The following is a 19,408-nucleotide window of genomic DNA, read 5'->3' as shown; positions in this document are numbered from 1 at the left end:
TTTGGCTTGGATTTTATAGACTTGGAGGAAATTCTGAATTTTCTACCTATGGAAAAATTTTCACCGATAAAAACATAGTCAAGTGGGTGGCAAATAAGGTCATTATTTCCTCGATCACATCTGTTACCCTCCATGCTCTGAAAAGAGTCAGGAAACCGCAGCCTGGAGGGCGAGAACAGCCACCACCTGGTTGTGTAAATAAAATTTTATTGGAACACAGCTACAGCCATTTTCCGATGTATTATCTTCGCCTGTCTTTTTGCCACAAAAGCAAAGGTGAGTAGTTGCAAGAGACACAGTATAGCACACAAAGCCTACAATATTTTCTATCTGGATCTTCACAGAAAAGTTTGCTGACTCTTGCCCTAAAGAGACAGAAGTCCAGAGGGCACAGTGATGCAAGGACAATGTGAGCCAGTCAGGGGAGAAAAGCAGGGGATGATGGGGAAGAAGGGAGCACTGAGGGGATGCTGAGAGGAAGGGGTGGGGGAGGTGGGTGTGCAGAGGAGGAGGTTGAGGTGACACAGAGAGAGGTGCGGGCCATCCAGGCCACCTGAGAGGGAGTAAGCCTCAGAAGGCAGCATATCCCATTCTTAGAAATCACCTCCAGAAGCTTACAGACCTGAGTGCAAATCCTGGTGTGCATCAAACAGGTCCTGAAACTTCTGTTCAGCTTTGTATGCCCGGATGGTCCAGAGTCCCCGAAGAGAAGATGCTAAGTGGGAAAATACCGGGCTCCGTGCTGGGGAAGCAGAGACAGAGAAAGTCAGGGAGGCTGAATGCAAAGAAACCTATTGTCTCCCGGGCTCTGTGGTCATATGTCCTGCCCAAAGGGAATCCTCCATGTGACCTACAAACTCCTGCTCACACCACACTTCACTTTAATAACCTGAGAATAAAAGATTCTCTTTGAAACTATCTTTGATCAAATTCAAATCATAGCTAGATTTAGATAAAGAAGTTCTTGTTCTTTCATCAAGATCCTCTCAAACACACCTCCCTCCAAATTTTTCTGGCATCTCACCAGGTGGAAATTGTTCACAATTTTTAAAAATTATATTGAAGTATAGTTGATTTACAATAATGTAGTAGTTTCAGATATGTGGTATAGTCATTTAGTTAATTTTTTTGGATTATATTCCATTACAATTTATTACAAGATACTGAATAAAATTCCCTGTGCTTTACAATAAATCCTTGTTATCTATTTGACACATTAATAGCAGTGTGTCTATTAATCCTATACTTCTAATTTGTTCTTCCCTCTCTCCCAATCCCCTTTGGCAACTGTAAGTGTGTTTTCTATGTCTCTGAGTCTATTTTGTGTACAGATTCATTTGTATTATTTTTAGATTCCATGTATAAGTGATATCATATTTATCTTTCTCTGATTTACTTTACTAATAATATTCCCTAAGTCCATCAATGCTGCTGCAAATGGTAATATTTCATTCCGTTTCATGGGTAATTACTGTTCACTAATTTTTGAATCAATAGCATTCTAAAATTTATTTCCTCATTAGAGTCCTCACCACACTGATTTTGATGAGCTACCTGTGGGCCGTCTCCTCCTTGGATGAATAACCTAAGGACTGGGATAGTCAGTACATCCCCCACCCTGGACCAGACCCAGACCCAGGACAGGGGGAGACGAGTAAGGGGAGCAGATAGTCTGCCGTCTCCCCCATCCGGGGACTCTCCCCGCACCTGCGCCAGGAGTCTCTGTGTGATCACGGAGCACCTGGTACCACACCGCCCTTGTGCCCACAGGACCCGGCAGATGAGGAGTCTTTGAATAGTCTTGACTTCTGCTCTGGGAACCTGATGGATGTTTTTATAATTGTCTGCTAGATACCTGTCCTAGTGTTCGGAGGTCACTGCGGCATGGGACATTCACATCAATCTTTTAGAATATGACAGTGGCCTTAGTAGCCATTCTCTTTTGAGTGACTTCATGTGGTTTGGGGTCTGGTGTCACATGACTGGTCATTCATTTCCTGCCATCTTCTCTAAGAGCACACTGATTGCGAGCTCCAGGGTCAGGCTCCTGCCTGTCAGGGAACAGGTGGGCTGCAGGCTGCTCAGCAGGGAGGACCACTTACGGTTTTCATTCCCCACCGTGAACGAGGCTGCAACTTGCTGTTGTCAGGGGCATATAGTGAGCCTGTGACCTCAGTCTGGGGTGAGTGATAACTTGTGCTGTATCAGCTGGAAATCCTGACGTCACCTTGTTACCTGTGCATCTCCTAGAGAAGACCTGTTAGTACAGCTAGGTTGTTTACAGGAAGTTATTAATGCATCTTACAGGAGGCTACAGAGATTTTATTAAATGATGGGGAAAGGATCAAGGGTGAAACTCCAAACTGTTCTCAGGTCCTCACTTCTTAGTCCAGCATCTGACTGCCTGTCTGGTACAGTTCAGTCAATACCGACGTGCACCTGGGAACTGCATGTTTTGGAGGGGTTGAGGTACAAATAGGTAAAGACACAGAACCTCCTCTTGGGTTTAGTGTCCCCAGTTCAATAAGGAAGGAGAAGACTTCCTCCTATGAGACACTGAGGCTCATAAAGGATGGGAAGCCCTGGGCTAGGGGAGGACAGCCTGGTCTAGGGGCCAGGTGACCGTCCACTCAGCCCTAGGATGAGATGGTTGTATGGTATCACCAACTCAATGGACATGAGTTTGAGCAAACTCTAGGAGATGGTGAAGGACAGGGAAGCCTGCCATGCTGCAGTCCATGGGGTCAAAGAGTCAGACATGACTGAGGGACTGAACAGCCCCCACCACCACCACCTAGACAGAGAACACAAATATTCTAGTTAACTGGCAACCACATGTGATTATCTGAGGTGTGCAGGATGGGGTACCTGGATTAAATGTATTGTCTAACTTGTTTCAGCCTACTAGGTGCAAAAAATCCAAATATTCCACAGTGATAGTGCCAAAGTTCTCAGACTCTCCAGATCAAATATTGAGAAAATCCTGTACTGCTTCGTGACAAAAACCTCAGGAGGAGCCCTTCTCACCACTTCCATATGAATGGGAAATGGCCCTTGCCCCAGGCAAAAATTCTGTCAAATATTCTTTCTGGAACAACCCCTCTCTCAATTTGCCAAAGACCTGCTTTGCAACAAGACTGTTGAATGACTCCATTTCATGAGTGGCCTCAAACCATAAAACGTCTGAAGCCTTGTCTACACAGAAGACTGGATGGAGCTCATCACTTCCTCTTCTGCCTCCCCAGGTCCTACCATCCTACTCAGTCATACAGGTAGAGCATCACACACACCTGGAATCTACTGCTCCCCATCCATCCAAACACCTCACCAAACTCAACCTCACAGGAGGTTAGCTGCTCCTCTTGATGAGTGAAAATGTCTTCTACAGATTTAATGAAACTGATAAATCACTATCCTTTTTGCAGATAAAGATAAGTACCTCAAGTGTTTGTTATTAAAAATAAAACATACAAATGGCACAATAAAAAAAACTCCTCTGACTGGATGAACTGAGATTTTTTTCCATTTAGTAGATATAGAGAAGCATGAGACTCTATATGTGTCTGTCCTTGGCTTGGTTTCTAGAAGGTTAAGTTGGTATTAATTTGCAATAACTATTCACGGTTGAGGTCTCTGATGCAAGCGTATTCTCTCCTTACCTTTTGCCTATTGTTTTATAACTTTAAAAAATATATAACAATCTATTTTCCTTATTTTTATTTTAATATTGATGAACTGTGTACATTAATAAAAGAAAAATTTGATTATTTCATCATCTGTGATTACCTGTAGAATAGACTAATTAATCATAAAATGTGTTCCCCATTATTCTGTTTTTTTAGCTGCACCCCACAGGATCTGGTTTCCCAACCAGGGACTGAAGTGGCGGCCCCTGCAGTAGAAGCACAGAATCTTACCCACAGAACCACCCAGGGACATGTCTGTTCCCCATTATTCTAAAACTAGGAAGGTGAATGGAGTAATCAACTAAATGCATGCTGAACAGATCTCCCTCCTGAGTTCTCCTAGGGGATTATTTTCAGCATCATTTATATGAATAGCTTTGAAGAAGGGGTACACAGTGTGGTGTCACCCCAAATCCTGACAATGACAAAGAGCAAACCTGAGAATAACAGGACTTATCTTTTCAATAGGGCTTCCCTGGTGGCTTAGACATTAAAGAGTCCACCAGCGATAGAGGAGACCTGGCTTCGATCCCCGGGTCAGGAAGATCCTCTGGAGAAGGGAACATCTACCCACTCCAGTGTTCTTGCCTGGGGAATTCCAAGGACAGAAGAGCCTGGTGGGCTACAGTCCATGTGGTTGCAAAGAGTCAGACATGACTGAGTGACTAATACACATCATTTCAATACTTTTAACAACTGCAACTTACTAGAACATGTGAAAGAGTGTATTTTTCAAATATATCACTTCTGACATATATTTCCTGAGATCTCCTTTCCTTTTCCTAATCTTTTCCTTTCCTTGTCATTTCTGGTAACTTTTAGTTCAGTTCAGTCGCTCAGTCCTGTCCGACTCTTTGTAATACCATGGGACTGCAGCAGGCCAGGCCTCCCTGCCCATCACCAACTCCCAGAGTTTTGATAAACTCATGTCCATTGAGCCAGTGATGCCATCCAACCATCTTATCCTCTTCTCCTCCTGCCTTCAATCTTTCCCAGTATCAGGGTCTTTCCAAATGAGTCAGCTCTTCGCATCAAGTGGCCAAAGTATGGGAGTTTCAGCTTCAACATCAGTCCTTCCAATGAACACCCAGGACTGATCTCTTTTAGGATGGCCTGGTTGAATTTCTTTGCAGTCCAAGGGACTCTCAAGAGTCTTCTCCAACATGACAGTTCAAAGGCACCAATTCTTCAGTGCTCAGCTTTCTTTTGAAGAAAAATTCTCTATTTTCCTTCTACAATAGTTCCAACATGATGAAATACTTTCAAGAATAGTATTAATAGAGTGGATACTCTATGTTAGGAAGTATGTCATGAACAAGACAGAAATGGTCCCTGTCCTCATGGTGCTCACATCTGCCCTCCTTTGGCTAAAATGCAAAGTGCAGCTGACACAGCGTCAGCTCCATTTGCCTTAAGGGCCAAACCTACCCTCATGGGCCATAACTTTCAATCACCTAATGTTAACAGTGAGAAATTCCACAGAACAGTCAGCAGAATTTCAGGGGTCTGGTTAATTGCAGTATGAATGGAAGACAGCCTGCACTGCCATCCCAACCTGACCGCCCTGGTACTCACTTGTACATTCCAGGTGTTTTACATCTCGTGACGTCTCTAAGAAATATCGCCTAAGAAAAAAGAAAAGGATGACAAGGGGAATCACAGGTATAGCAGTCCAAGGAATTGCAGCCACCATCACGACCACCACACCAATCACAAGTAGAAATGTCTGAAATAGAGAAAATACAGAGGACTTCGTGTCAAGGATACTTTCCAAAGATAAACTTCATTGATTTGTTAGGATTAAACTCCTTTCCTTGAAACTTGTTGAAACAGCAGGGAATGCTTTCTCTTCCAAACAAATAAAATTATAGGTGGTCCTCATGATGTTTATTGCATGCACCAAACACTCTGATAAGAACCTTCTAGGTATCAGCTCTTGTGACACACTCAGTAGCCCTTTGAGGCAGGCATTACTATTTTTAACAAATGAGACTATTTGAGGCTCAGAGAGTAGGAGCTGCATCTCAAACATTCAGGAGTCAGCAGGTGTTACTAGAGAGATGAGTGAGCAGGCATCACAGATAAGGAATCCAGACACCTCAGCTATACATGTAGGGATAAAGAAGTGGTTAATTACAAATTTAGTGCAACATATCTAATAACAGTATTATCTAATCTTACAAATGGAGACAGTGAGGCACAGGGAGAGGAAAAGCAACTTGATGGACACTGTAAAGCCTAAGTCACGGAGCTGGGAAGCCCATGTCATGAGCCATTATGACATGTTTAAGATTGCCCCCAACTTACAGCCAACTTTCTATCATTATACTAAGTATTTAAAATGTCCATTCCAAAGGTTAACTATTATAACAACACCAGATTCCATTTACAATGTGTGCACTGTGTGTAAGGCCCTGTGCTGAGTAACATGAACATTCTCTTAATCATCACATTATCCCCTGAGATGATATTCTCTTGGGAAATGATCTTGGTCTAAAAAAGATAGCAGGTAGAATAGAAAATGAAATTATCGGTTGATGCTGATTTAAGCATCCATCTTTATCAGGAAAAGTATGATACACTGGAGGACAGTATCAGACAATAAGAATGCAATCAACATTTAGTTGTCTGCCTGCTATGAAAGTGGGGTGGGGTGGTAGGGACTTGCAGATTCACCCAGTCTGGGTCAAGGCCTCTGAAGTTTATGATCTCAGATGGATACAAATCCATAGTGATCTGCAGAGCATGCTGGGGAAACACAGGGAAGAATACCTGAGTATTTTTAGACAATTCTAAGACTTATGACTGATTTCATAGGCTTGTTTAACAAATAGAAAGAATGGCATGAATGACTTGCAGGCAGAAATCATAGCTGATAGAAATTTTGACCAAAAAGGAGCTGGAATGAGAAGGTTGGATGCTTGTCTGAGTTTACACTGGCTATTCTTTACAGATAAGAAATATGAAGTTGGGAGGGTAAGTGATTGTCCTAAAGTTTCCCAGGAAGGTATTGCTTATCCTAGAGAAAGAGAGGAGGAGCAGTTTGTACTCAGGGAATCCCAGAGTCACATTGCAGGCAGGAGGAACAAACAACCAGAACTGTGACTCTGTGGCTAGGAGCCCGTGGGAACCAAACTGCATGATCTGGATGGAGACCCACGTGCTTTTCCTGTTTATCCCCACCTCTGCCGTGCTATCAAAAGAAAACTCAGAGTGAAGAGGATGGAATTCTGAAGGAATAAATTCTAATCATAAGTGGACAAAACTAGGGCTGTCTAAGCTCCCTCCAATTAGATGTACAGAAAACAATTTCTTACAGCCACTGATTTGACTGTGCATCCCACTATGCTACAACCTTCATGTTCATGGGGAGGGGTCCTTCCAGTTCCTTCTATGTCTAGCCTTTAGGTCACTTGTCTTGCCATTGCTGTTTGGGAAAAAAAAAAAAAACTACTAAAATGTCAGTTATTAAAAAAAAATCCAAATTACTGGTTTTTAGCAGAGTTGCATCATTTGATAGACAACATTTATCTGTTTCAATAATCTGACTCTCCCCAGGTGGCTTCCCTGGTGGATCAGTCATTATAGAATCTGACTGCTATGCAGGAGACCCGGGTTTGATCCCTGGGTCAGGAAGTTCCATTGGAGAAGGAAATGGCAACCTGCTTCAGTATTCTTGCCTGGAACATCCCATGGACAGAGGAACCTGGAAGGCTAGAGTCCATGGGGTAAAAAAAAAATCAGACAAGATTGAGTGACTAAACCACTCCAAAAAATAAAAAAAATAAACCACTCCAGGTGAGGGCCTTTTATGCCTAACCCAGTCTGGCAAGTAAGCTGGGAAGCAGAGGTAAGATCAAAATGAAGGGTTCCATGGAAGCTATGCCAATGCTTTTTCCTTAGGTACCCACTGAAGACCCATCACTAATGCTCTCAGAAAATCTGGAGCTAGGTTCAGATTTCATGGCCCTAAATTCTAAAGCAATTCAAAGAGGATGTATCCAACAGTTTTATTACACACACACACACACACACACACACACACACACACAAAGCATACTGGTTCCCCTGGTGACTCAGATGGTAAAGAATCCGTCTGTAATGCAGGAGACCCAGGTTTGATCCCTGGGTTTGGAAGATCCCCTGGAGAAGGGACTGGCAACCCACTCCAGTATTCTTGCCTGGAGAATTCCATGGACAGAGGAGCCTGGCAGGCTACATTCCATGGGGTCCCAAAGAGTTGGACATGACTGAGCACTTTTCCTCTCATATGTATATACATTTGTGAATCTTTTATTGCCAGCCATCTCAAACCCTTTATAGAAGTTTGTAGAAGATGAAAATAATATCTAAGAAAAAGTCAACATCTAAAGAAGGAAACAAAAGATCCTAGTGTACAATAAACACACAATAAACCCCTTCCTTGAAGCCAACCTCATTTCTTTCTCCTACATTCCCAGGAATCCCAAAAAGCCCAATTCAAGCTACACACACAATTCCTCCCACCTAGTTGGGTTTCAGGCCCATCTGATGGATCACAGCACCATGGCCTGTGCTTCTGCACCTCTGTCACACTATGAAACAGAGACAGTGATGGGTATGTAGAAAGAAGCATACTGACCCAGAAGCAAGTGACCCAAGTCCTGATGCCCCCCAAATAAGGAGGATCATTATTTTTATATATTTCCCTTTTGGAGCACACCATTTGGGAAATTCTATCCAAAGTCAATGAATCCACAGAACAAATAAAAAAAATCTTAGATGAACTCTTTCACTTGAGAGAAAATCGTGATTTTTCACAATTCAGAAAAATTCTTTAGTTTGCAGAGAATGATCACCTATACCTGGAGGAGAAATTACATTAGCCCAATATTGTGGTGAGATAGGGCTTCCCTGGTGGTTCAGATGGTAAAGAATCCACCTGCAATACAAGAGAACTGGGTTGATCCCTGGGTTGGGAAGATCTCCTGGCGGAGGGCATGACAACCCTCTCCAGTATTATTGCCTGGAGAATCCCCATGGAAAGAGGAGCCTGGCTGGCTACAGTACATGAGGTTGCAAAGTTAGACACCACTGAGTGACTAGGCACACAAACTTAACACAAACCAAGGGGCAGTGAAGTCTTCACGGAAGCATATAGAGCAGCTCACACGTCTCAGGAAATTTAGAGATTGGCTCTGGTTCTCAAAACCCTCCCTCATCACCTCTGCTTCTCCTTTGATATCACCTAACCCATTTCAGTTCAGTTCAGTCGCTCGATCATGTCAGACACTTCACAACCCCATAGACTGCAGCACATGATGCCTCCCTGTCCATCACCAACACCTGGAGTTTACTCAAACTCATGTCCATCGAGTCGGTGATGCCATCCAACCATCTCATCCTCTGTCGTCCCCTTCTCCTCCTGCCTTCTATTTTTCCCAACATCAGGGTCTTTTAAATGAGTCAGTTCTTCACATCAGGTGGTCAAAATATTGGAGTTTTAGCTTCAGCATCAGTCCTTTCAAAGAACACTCAGGACTGATCTCCTTTAGGATGGACTGGTTGGATCTTCTTGCAAACCAAGGGACTCTCAAGAGTCTTCTCCAACATGACAGCTCAAAATCATCAATTCTTCAGCACTCAGCTTTCTTTATAGTCCAACTCTCACATCCATACATGACTACTGGAAAAACCATAGCCTTGACAAGACAGACTTTTGTTGGCAAAGTAATGTCTCTGCTTTTCAATATGCTGTCTAGGCTGGTCATAACTTTTCTTCCAAGGAGCAAGTGTCTTTTAATTTCAAGGCTGCAATCACCATCTGCAGTGATTTTAGAGCCCAAAATAATAGTCACTGTTTCCAATATTTCCCCATCTATTTGCCAGAAAGTTAATGAACCGGATGCCATGATCTTAGTTTTCTGAATGCTGAGCTTTAAGCCAACTTTTTCACTCTCTTCTTTCACTTTCATCAAGAGGCTTTTTAGTTCTTCTTCACTTTCTGCAATAGGGGTGCTGTCATCTGCATATCTGAGGTTATTGATATCTCTCCTGGCAATCTTGATTCCAGCTGATGCTTCATCCAGTCCAACATTTCTCATGATGTACTCTGCATATAAGTTAAATAAGCAGGGTGACAATATACAGCCTTGACATATTCCTTTTCCTATTTGGAACCAGCCTGTTGTTCCATGTCCAGTTCTAACTGTTGCTTCCTGACCTGCATACAGGTTTCTCAAGAGGCATGTCAGGTGGTCTGGTATTACCATCTCTTTCTGAATTTTCCACACTTTATTTTGATCCACACAGTCAAAGGCTTTGGCATAGTCAATAAAGGAGAAGTAGATGTTTTTCTGTGACTCTCGTGCTTTTCTGATGATCCAGTGGATGTTGGCAATTTGATCTCTGGTTCCTCTGCCTTTTCTAAATCCAGCTACTTAAACATCTGGGAGTTCACGGTTCATGTATTGCTGAAGCCTGGCTTGGAAAATTTTGAGCATTACTTTACTAGCATGTGAGATGAGTGCAACCGTGCATTAGTTTGAACATTCTATGGTATTGCCTTTCTTTGGGACTGGAATGAAAACTGACCTTTTCCAGTCCTGTGGCCACTGCTGAGTTTGCTAATTTTGCTGTCATATTGAGTGCAACACTTTCACAGCATCGTCTTTTAGGATTTGAAATAGCTCAACTGGAATTCCATCACCTCCACTAGCTTTGCTTGTAGTGATGCTTCCTAAGGGCCACTTGACTCCACATTCCAGGATGCCTGACTCTAGGTGAGTGATTACACCATCATGATTAACTGGGTCATGAAGATTTTTTTTTTTTTAATGAAGATCTTTTTTGTACAGTTCTTCTGTGTATTCTTGCCACCTCTTCTTAATATCTTCTGCTTCTGTTAAATCCATACCATTTATCCTTTATTGAGCTCATCTTTGCATGAAATGTTCCCTTGGTATGTCTAATTTTCTTGAAGAGATCTCTAGTCTTACCCATTCTATTGTTTTCCTCTATTTCTTTCCACTGATCACTGAGAAATGTTTTCTTATCTCTCCTTGTTATTCTTTGGAACTCTCCATTCAAATGGGTATATCTTTCCTTTTCTTGTTTGCTTTTCACTTCTCTTCTTTTCACAGCTAATTATAAGGCCTCATCAGACAGCCATTTTGCTTTTTTGCATTTCTTTTTCTTGGGGATGGTCTTGATCCCTGTTTCCTATACAATGTCACAAGCCTCTGTCCATAGTTCATCAGGCACTCTATCAGATCTAGTCCCTTAAATCTATTTCTTACTTCCATTGTATAATCGTAAGGGATTTGATCTAGGTCATACCTGAATGGTCTAGTGGTTTTCCCTACTTTCTTCAATTTAAGTATGAATTTGGCAATAACGAGTTCATGATTTGAGCCACAGTCAGCTCCTAGTCTTGTTTTTGCTGACTGTACAGAGCTTCTCCATCTTTGACTGCAAAGAACATAATCAACCTAAGTCTGGTGTTGGCTATCTGCTGATGTCCATGTGTAGAGTCGTCTCTTGTGTTGCTGGAAGTGGGTGTTTGCTATGACCAGTGTGTTCTCTTGGCAAAACTCTATTAGCCTTTGCTCTGTTTCATTCTGTACTCCAAGGCCAAATTTGCTTGTTACTTCAGGTGTTTCTTGACTTCCTATTTTTGCATTCCAGTCTCCTATAATGAAAAGGACATCGTTTTTGGGTGTTAGTTCTAAAAGGTCTTGTAGGTCTTCATAGAACCATTCAACTTTAGTTTCTTCAGCATTACTGGTTGGGGCATAGGCTTGGATTACTGTGATATGAAATGGTTTTTCTTGGAAATGAACAGAGATCATTCTGTCATTTTTGAGACTGCATCCAAGTACTGCATTTCAGACTCTTTTGTTGAGTATGAGGCCTACTCCATTTCTTCTAAGGGATTCTTGCCCACAGTAGTAGATGCAATGATCATCTGAGTTAAATTCACTCATTTCAGTCCATTTTAGTTCGCTGATTCCTAAAATATCGATGTTCACTCTTGCCATCTCCTGTTTGACCACTTCCAATTTGCCTTGATTCATGGACCTAACATTCCAGGTTCCTGTGCAATATTGCTCTTTACAGCATCGGACCTTGCTTCTATCACCAGTCACATCCAAAACTGTGTGTTGTTTTTGGTTTGGCTCTGTCTCTTCATTCTTTCTGGAGTTATTTTTCCACTGATCTCCAGTAGCATATTGGGCACCTACAGGCCTGGGGAGTTCATCTTTCAGTGTCCTATCTTTTTGCCTGGACTTCCCTTGTGGCTCAGCTGGTAAAGAACCCATTTAACTCTGTTAAATTGCAACATTATAAAACATTGGTGAGTCTTATCTATATGCTGCTGCTGCTGCTGCTAAGTCGCTTCAGTCATGTCCGACTCTGTATGCCCCCAAAGACAGCAGCCCACGAGGCTCTGCTGTCCCTGGGATTCTCCAGGAAGAACACTAGAATGGGTTGCCATTTCCTACTTCAATGCAAGAAAGTGAAAAGTGAAAGTGAAATCGTTCAGTCGTGTCCGACTCTTAGTGACCCCATGGACTGCAGCCCATCAGGCTCCTCCGTCCATGGGAGATTCCAGGCAAGAGTACTGAACTGGGGTGCCATTGCCTTCTCCAATCTATATGATGAGATCTATACAAACCCTGGATTTCCTTGGTGACTTAGATGTTAAAGAATCTGCAATGCAGGAGACCCAAGTTTGATCCCTGGGTCAGGAAGATCTCCTGTAAAAGAGAATGGCACCCTACTCCATTATTCTTGCCTGGAGAATTACATGGACAGAGGAGGTTGGCAGTCTAGCCCATTAGACTGCAAAGAACCAGACACAACTGAGCGACTAACAAGTGCACACACACATACAAAGCCTAAGACTAAGCTTTTCTAAACCTGCCCTTTGCTTGGGATACATTAATCACATTCTTCATCCCTCATTTGGCTGCCTTGGATATTTTTACAACCACATAACCTCTGGGACTTGGGTATCCTTCAATTCACTCCCAACTGAGAGTCACAGCTAACTCCACTGAAGTGTGGATGGTGGGGTTTGGTTCATAGATTGTTAACGAGCATAATAAGCTTTAGGGAAACATGGTTTATTTCCTCCTTCATGTTTAGTATATCTCATTGATCAATAGCTTCCTTTCCTCTTTTGTCAGGGTTCAACCTTATTACGAACTTTAAGTCTGGAGTCCACTTATTTTCTAATTTAACAAAGTACACCTTTAAAAGAAGAGCACTATAAAAGTGTATCAAAGGGAAGCTACTCAACATTCTATGATAACCTATATGAGAAAAGAATCTAAAAAAGAATGAATACATGTATATGTATAACTGAATCATTGTGCTGTACAGCTGAAATAAACACAACATTGTAAAACAACTATATTCCCCCAAAATTGTATTTACAAAAATATTAAAAGTCTTTAAAAAAGCTAAAAGTCAAGGTTTTGAGATCCATCTTATAAATAAACAAACAGCATATTAAATTATGTAGAAGAATGAAAATAAGAAAAAAAAAAAAAATAGACTCTTGAGAGTCCCTGGGACAGGAAAGAGATCAACCCAGTAAGTTCCAAAGGAAATCAACACTGATTACTCATGGGAAAGACTGGATGCTGAAGCTCTGATATTGTGGCTGCCTGATGCAAAGAGCTGACTCATTGGAAAAGACCCTGATGCTGGGAAAGATTGAAGGGAGTAGGAGAAGGGAGGGACTGAGGATGAAATGGTTGGATTGCATCATCAACTCAATGGACATGAGTTTGAGCAAACTCTGGGAGATAGTGAAGGACAGGCAAGCCTGGGGTGCTGCAGTCCATGAGGCCACAAAAAGTCAGACACAACTAAGCAACTAAATGACAAAAGACCCGAATGAAAAAGAAAGCTAACTTCTAAGCAGAAAAATCAACAAATACAAAGCGTAGTTCTTTGAAATCACCACAAAATGCAAAAGAAAAAAAAGGTGGGGGGAGGGGGTGGGAATTTACCATTACATGAATCAAAAGAGGATAATACAAAAGATTGGGCTTCCCTGGTGGCTCAGATGGTAAAGAATCTGCTTGCAATATGGGAGACCCAGTTTTGAGCCCTGGGTTGGGAAGATCTCCTAGAAAAGGAAATGGCAAACTATTCCAGTATTCTTACCTGGAGAATCTCATGGACAGAGGAGCCTGACAGGCTACAATCCACGGGGTTTTAAAGAGTCAGACATGACTGAGGAACTAACACTTTAGCTTTCACTTTAATACAAAAGATATCATGAGCATTACAAAGAGAATATAATAAACACCATGCAGATCAATTTTTAAATTTTAATGTAAAGGTCAAATGTCTTTAAAAATGACATACAAGAATAACATAATGACATAGAAAATCTGGATAATTGCATATTGATTTAAGAATTTGAATCCTTTATTTTATTTTACTCTATTTTATTGTTTTGGCCATAACGTACAGCTTGTGGGATCTTAGTTTTCCTACCATCAATTGAACCTAGGCCCAAAGCAGTGAAAGTACCAAGTCGCAACCACTGGACCACCAAGGAATTCCCTGAATATATAATTTTTAAATTTCCCACAGAAAAGACTTTAAGTTTAGAGGGCTTCACAAAAACATTGTGCAGAAAAGTTTTACCAAAATTTTCCAGGGTACATGAGTCCAGCAATATCATGATATTAAAACAAGATAAAGACATTAAAGGAAGGAAAAATTTTACAAACCAAACTGTCTTGGGATATTAAACACATACCAATGAATCTAGCAATATAAAAAAAGATATTACTCCACAATCTAACTTGACTGGGCAAGTCCAAAATCCTCAGGGTTGGCTGTTGCAAAGGACAGCCTGGAACCTGTGGGAAGGTGCTGATGCTATTCTCCACAACCAGAATTTTTTTTTACTTCAGTGAAGGCTTAGCTCTTAAAGTCTTATAACTGACTGAACTGTGCTCACTGGACTATGTAGGATACTTGTCCCTACTTAAAATCAATTGATTATGGACTTCAATCGCATCTACAAAATACCTACAGAGCAACACACAGATCACTTTTTACTGAATAACTGAGGAATGTAGTCTGGTCAAGCTGACACATTAAACTGACCATTAAAAATGGAAATATTCCCCATGTGTTTTCATAAGGCTACAAAAGAATTGATGCTTTTGAGCTGTGGTGTTGGAGAAGACTCTTGAGAGTCCCTTGGACTGCAAAGAGAACCAATCAATCAATCCTAAAGGAAATCAGTCCTGAATATTCAGGAAGGATTGATGCTGAAGAATAATTGGAAAAAATAAACCTCAACCACTAATTACTCTTTCACATACAAAAATTAGTGCAAGATGCATCAATATCTAAAAAGGTAGAACATAGAAAGGTATCTTCACACTGCTAAGGATATGCAAAGGTTTCTTAGGATACAAAACATCAACTACAAAAGAATAAAAAAGGTAAACATTAGACGTCATCAAAATTAAACCTTGATCTCTTCTAAGGATATAAATGGCAAGCCACTGATAGGAATATCCACAAAGCACTAGGATTAAATATATATTAAAACTAAACATCCCCAAGGGGGATTTGAGGAAGGGGTTAGGGAAGGGATCAACACCCACAGAGATCTCAAAATGACAAAGTCATTGTTCAGTGGGAGAGGCTGGGATACTCTTTACACACTTTCCCTGACATCTCCTGACATCTCCTTACACATTTCCCTGACACAATAAAAGGCAAGGGTCAGTGATACTGAGACACATAAAGGCTGTAAAAGCAAGTGACCCATAATAACTTATTATGCTGAGTCTCAGGCTTCGCTCTCAATATCCAGATGCAGTGACCTGTTCTTTTGCACTCCCCTCTCTGGAAAGAAATGACTGAGGACACCTCCTTCATATTTTCTTTTTCTTGAGCATTTTCACTTCATACAGCTGCAGTCAGTGTGTTCTGTGTGTGCTGAGGAGGGAATGACACACACCCTGGTGGTCTCACCACGGCCGCCATTGGTGGCTCAAGGGCATTTGCCCTTTGTGTCCATGAAAGGATGTGAAGAGTCAGTTGAGCTCTAACAAGCTGCTGATTTTCTTTGTTTTTCCTGAATGAGGGGTGTGTGGGGAATAAACGTTTTGCAACTTAGTTTTCCTCAATAAATCACAGCATTTTGCTGAGGGCGGCTGTGTGCAAGTTCATAAGCTCACAGCAGTCCCAAACTTTTTTTGGAAAATTAAAATTCCTAAATCTAACTTCCACATCTCATCTTCATTTTCACTTGTTTAGCAATAGGAAGACTCCTTGGAGGTGATGATTTCAATGACAAGAATTATAGATAATTGACACTTCTAACTTAGCGTTATTTGGGACTTTGGCAAATTGTATGAAAATTACATTACTCTGAAATATTTAATGCTCAGTGGTCTATCTTGAAAACAACTGATTTTTATTCTGTGAGTCTACATAAGAAAGTATCCATCAAAATCTCCAGGGACTACAGACCTAGAATCTCTGTGATACAAACTCATGAGATGATATTTATGGGCCTGGAAACTGTCTCTGACAATAATTTTAATACAATATAATGCCACTTTGCCAAAGGCAAAAGGAGAAGAGGGTGGCAAAGAATGAGATGGCTGGATGGCATCACCGACTCAATGGAAATGAACTTGGGCAAACTCCGGGAGATATTGAGGAACAGAAAGCCCTGGCATGCTGCAGTTCATGCAGTCACAAAGAGTTGAACATGACTTAGTGAATGAACAACAAATGCCACTATCATCAGTCTATTTCTCTTACCTAAAACACACATGTGGTATTTTAAAAATAGTTACCCATTACCTAGTGCTCAACATGCATTTAGATATTATGCAAAAAATTAATTAAAATGAATTTCATTTTGTCTTCCCAACAAACCTTAGGAACTGGGTATTATTTTCTCAATTTTACAGAAAGGAGTGTGTGGCTTTGTAGGGTAGAGATGGTAAAAGGAAGAGCCGAGATGGGGGATTGGAAAGGGAGGCTGCGGGGCTCTGCACTGACAAACTTTAAAGCTGTTGACATCATGAATGATTATCAGGTGCAATCACACAACATATGTTGCTTTCCTTCATCCTTTGAAATGGTGGACAACTCCAATTTGCCCAACCACTCATATAATGTGACTGAACAGGCTGGTAGCTGTGAGTTAGTGTACAGGATGGTGCACAAACTCATGATCGTCTCTCTGTTGGGATGTGGTCTCTGAGTGACATCACCTGAGGGGGTGGACTGAGCTGCAGGGTAGACCACTATTCAGAATCCAAGGTTTTCCTTAGCCACACTTGACATTACTATCACAAAATATTAAATAAATTATCTGAAATTCCATTTAAGAGAATGAAAAGGAATTAGATGAGGGAAAGTATATGGAATAAACACTTTTGAAGTAATAAAAATAAAAATGATCAAGAATCTTCTAAGGTTTATCAAATAAACCAAGGATAAGCAAAATCATAAAAAATGAGTTTGAACACTGGTACACTAACACAGCTGAACAATGCCCTTCCAGACCCTTCCCTTCCCCCCCTCAGCTGATGATAGAAAGATGGGGTCCCACACAGGAACTCAGCTTCCAGCAGCACCTTCTGCCCCACCATCCACAGTGGCCTTTTCCTCTCATCTGGGATCAAAGGTCACCTCCTAGAAGCTCTGCCATTTACTGGACCAGGTTCCCTAACTGCCTCCAGCCTCCACATCCAGTTTGCCTTCCAGGACTTCCTCCACAGAGCTCCCACAATTAGGATTCCAAAGCCATCAAGGGGTGAATCTCTAGATGCCTTCTTTCCCTGGGGAGGGAGGAAACCCATGAGGGGAGGGCTTCATGCCTGACTCACCTCTGTACCTCATGGCCTCAATTCTTGCTTGCTGAAGGGAAGGACAGAAGAGAGGGAAAAATCGCCCATCATAGCTCATACTCCCCTCCCAGAAACTAAAATCTCAAACAATAGGCAAGAGCTTCTCAGACCCTTCATTCCAGATGGGCCTCTCTCCTGATTCATTCAAACTCCTTTCAGACTGTCTTCACCTCAACTCCCTCCATGCCTCCTGAATTTGCAGCCCTTTGCTCTCTAACTACTCCCATCTGAAACCTGCTCCTGGGGTTACCAGATGCTTCCTAATTCCAAATCAACCAACAAATTTCCATGGACTCACCTCCTCATTTGCACTGAACAGACCTGTCCTTCCTCAGGTCTCCACCGCATCTCCTCCTCTCTTCCTTGCTGTTCATTATATGTCTTCAGTACTTCTCTTCTCTCTCTGCTTTCTCTCTGAATATCAAGCCTTCCCTAAGCTTCTGATCTTGGCTCCTAAAATGCTTTCCTCTCTCTCGGCAATCTTATCCATCCTCACAGGTTTAGCTACTTGCTCAATGAAGAATATGCAGGCTCCATGCTCATCCCAAGCCTCTCTGTCAAAGAGCAGACCCTTACTTCTAATGAACTACAGGATACCTCCACCAAAATTCAAGATAATTGAACTACAAGTGGTAGGGAGGGACTGGAAATCAGCTAGACTAGAATTTTCTCTTCTCTTTAATGATATTATTTCCTGCTGAAATCAGGTAGCATCTACCACTGTCCCTCTATATGCCATCCAAAAATATGTGACAAATTCTGATTATGATGACTAACTAACCATATGCTAAGCCACGGTGGAAACCCAACCTTGGCCTAACTTGCTGTAGCAAAGAAACAGAACCTTTCACAAAATCCTTTCAAAGTAATTTATAATCACTGTCAAAACATGACACTGTTTTTAGGGAAAAATTGTTTCTGGGGATAAATTATGTAACTAAACTCAGCAGGGCACATTTATAAAATAAGTTTGCAGAAGAGAAAATAAACAATCAGACATCATTGCAGTAAAAGTCCTCTGCCTCTGAGTCTCAGCTCTCATTGGTAACAGTGGAAGCCTTGCCCACAGGCTGCACTGTCTGTAGGACACTGTTGCACTGTTCATTACTGCATTTTTGTGTGCAAATTTTGATAAATGGGCTTCCCTGATGGCTCAGAGGTTAAAGCAACTGCCTGCAATGTGGGAGACCTGGGTTCAATCCCTGGGTTGGTGAGATCCCCTGGAGAAGTAAATGGCAACCCACTCCAGTATTCTTGCATGGAAAATCCCATGGGCAGAGGAGCCTGGTGGGCTACAGTCCACGGGGTAGCAAAGACTCTGACACGACTGAGAGACTTCACTTTCACTTTGATTAAATGCATTTCATTTCCAAAATTAACACTTGGAAAGAAAAAGTAAATTCCCCACAGGCTTAATCACTGGTAAGTAGACAGAAAAACAGAGAGGAAAAAAAACACAAAAAAAACACTCCATAAGAGTAACAATACTGAATGTGAGGATGAGAGCTGAGATGACCTAACATTTCTTAGAACCTCAAGTTCACAGACAAACTGATGCTCAATAGAAGGTATTCCTGTAGCTCGCTCGCTCTCTCTCTCTCTCTCTCTCTCTCTCTCTCTCTCTCTTTTAAGACACCTTAAGACAGAGCAATAGGATTGTGAAAAGAAAAACTGCCTACATAAACAAAAAACATTTTCTGAGATGACTTTGATCCCAGAATGGAATTACTGGCTTAAAAGCTTTTGTGTCTTTAAAGTTGCTCTCTATGATCCTTCTTGGACTTCTCAGGTGGCTCAGTGGTAAGAATCTGCCTGCAATGCAGCAGACAC

The 19,408-nt window shown here is 41.6% G+C and overlaps 1 protein-coding gene across 1 annotated transcript in view; it reads right to left on the bottom strand.

Annotated features, from left to right (window-relative positions):
* LOC136144259 (ATP-binding cassette sub-family C member 4-like) overlaps positions 1-19,408 on the bottom strand; it is a 167,867-nt gene that overhangs the window by 59,979 nt on the left and 88,480 nt on the right. Inside the window, exons 21-22 of the mRNA XM_065902006.1 lie at positions 5,262-5,412; positions 623-742 (exon numbers count right to left, since the gene is read on the bottom strand). Coding sequence (XP_065758078.1) covers positions 623-742; positions 5,262-5,412 — 271 coding nt within the window. The remainder of the gene's footprint in view (positions 1-622; positions 743-5,261; positions 5,413-19,408) is intronic.

Source organism: Muntiacus reevesi, chromosome 11, assembly GCF_963930625.1.
Source record: "Muntiacus reevesi chromosome 11, mMunRee1.1, whole genome shotgun sequence".
Lineage (NCBI taxonomy): Eukaryota > Metazoa > Chordata > Mammalia > Artiodactyla > Cervidae > Muntiacus > Muntiacus reevesi.
This window is presented reverse-complemented; position numbering and strand designations above follow the sequence as displayed.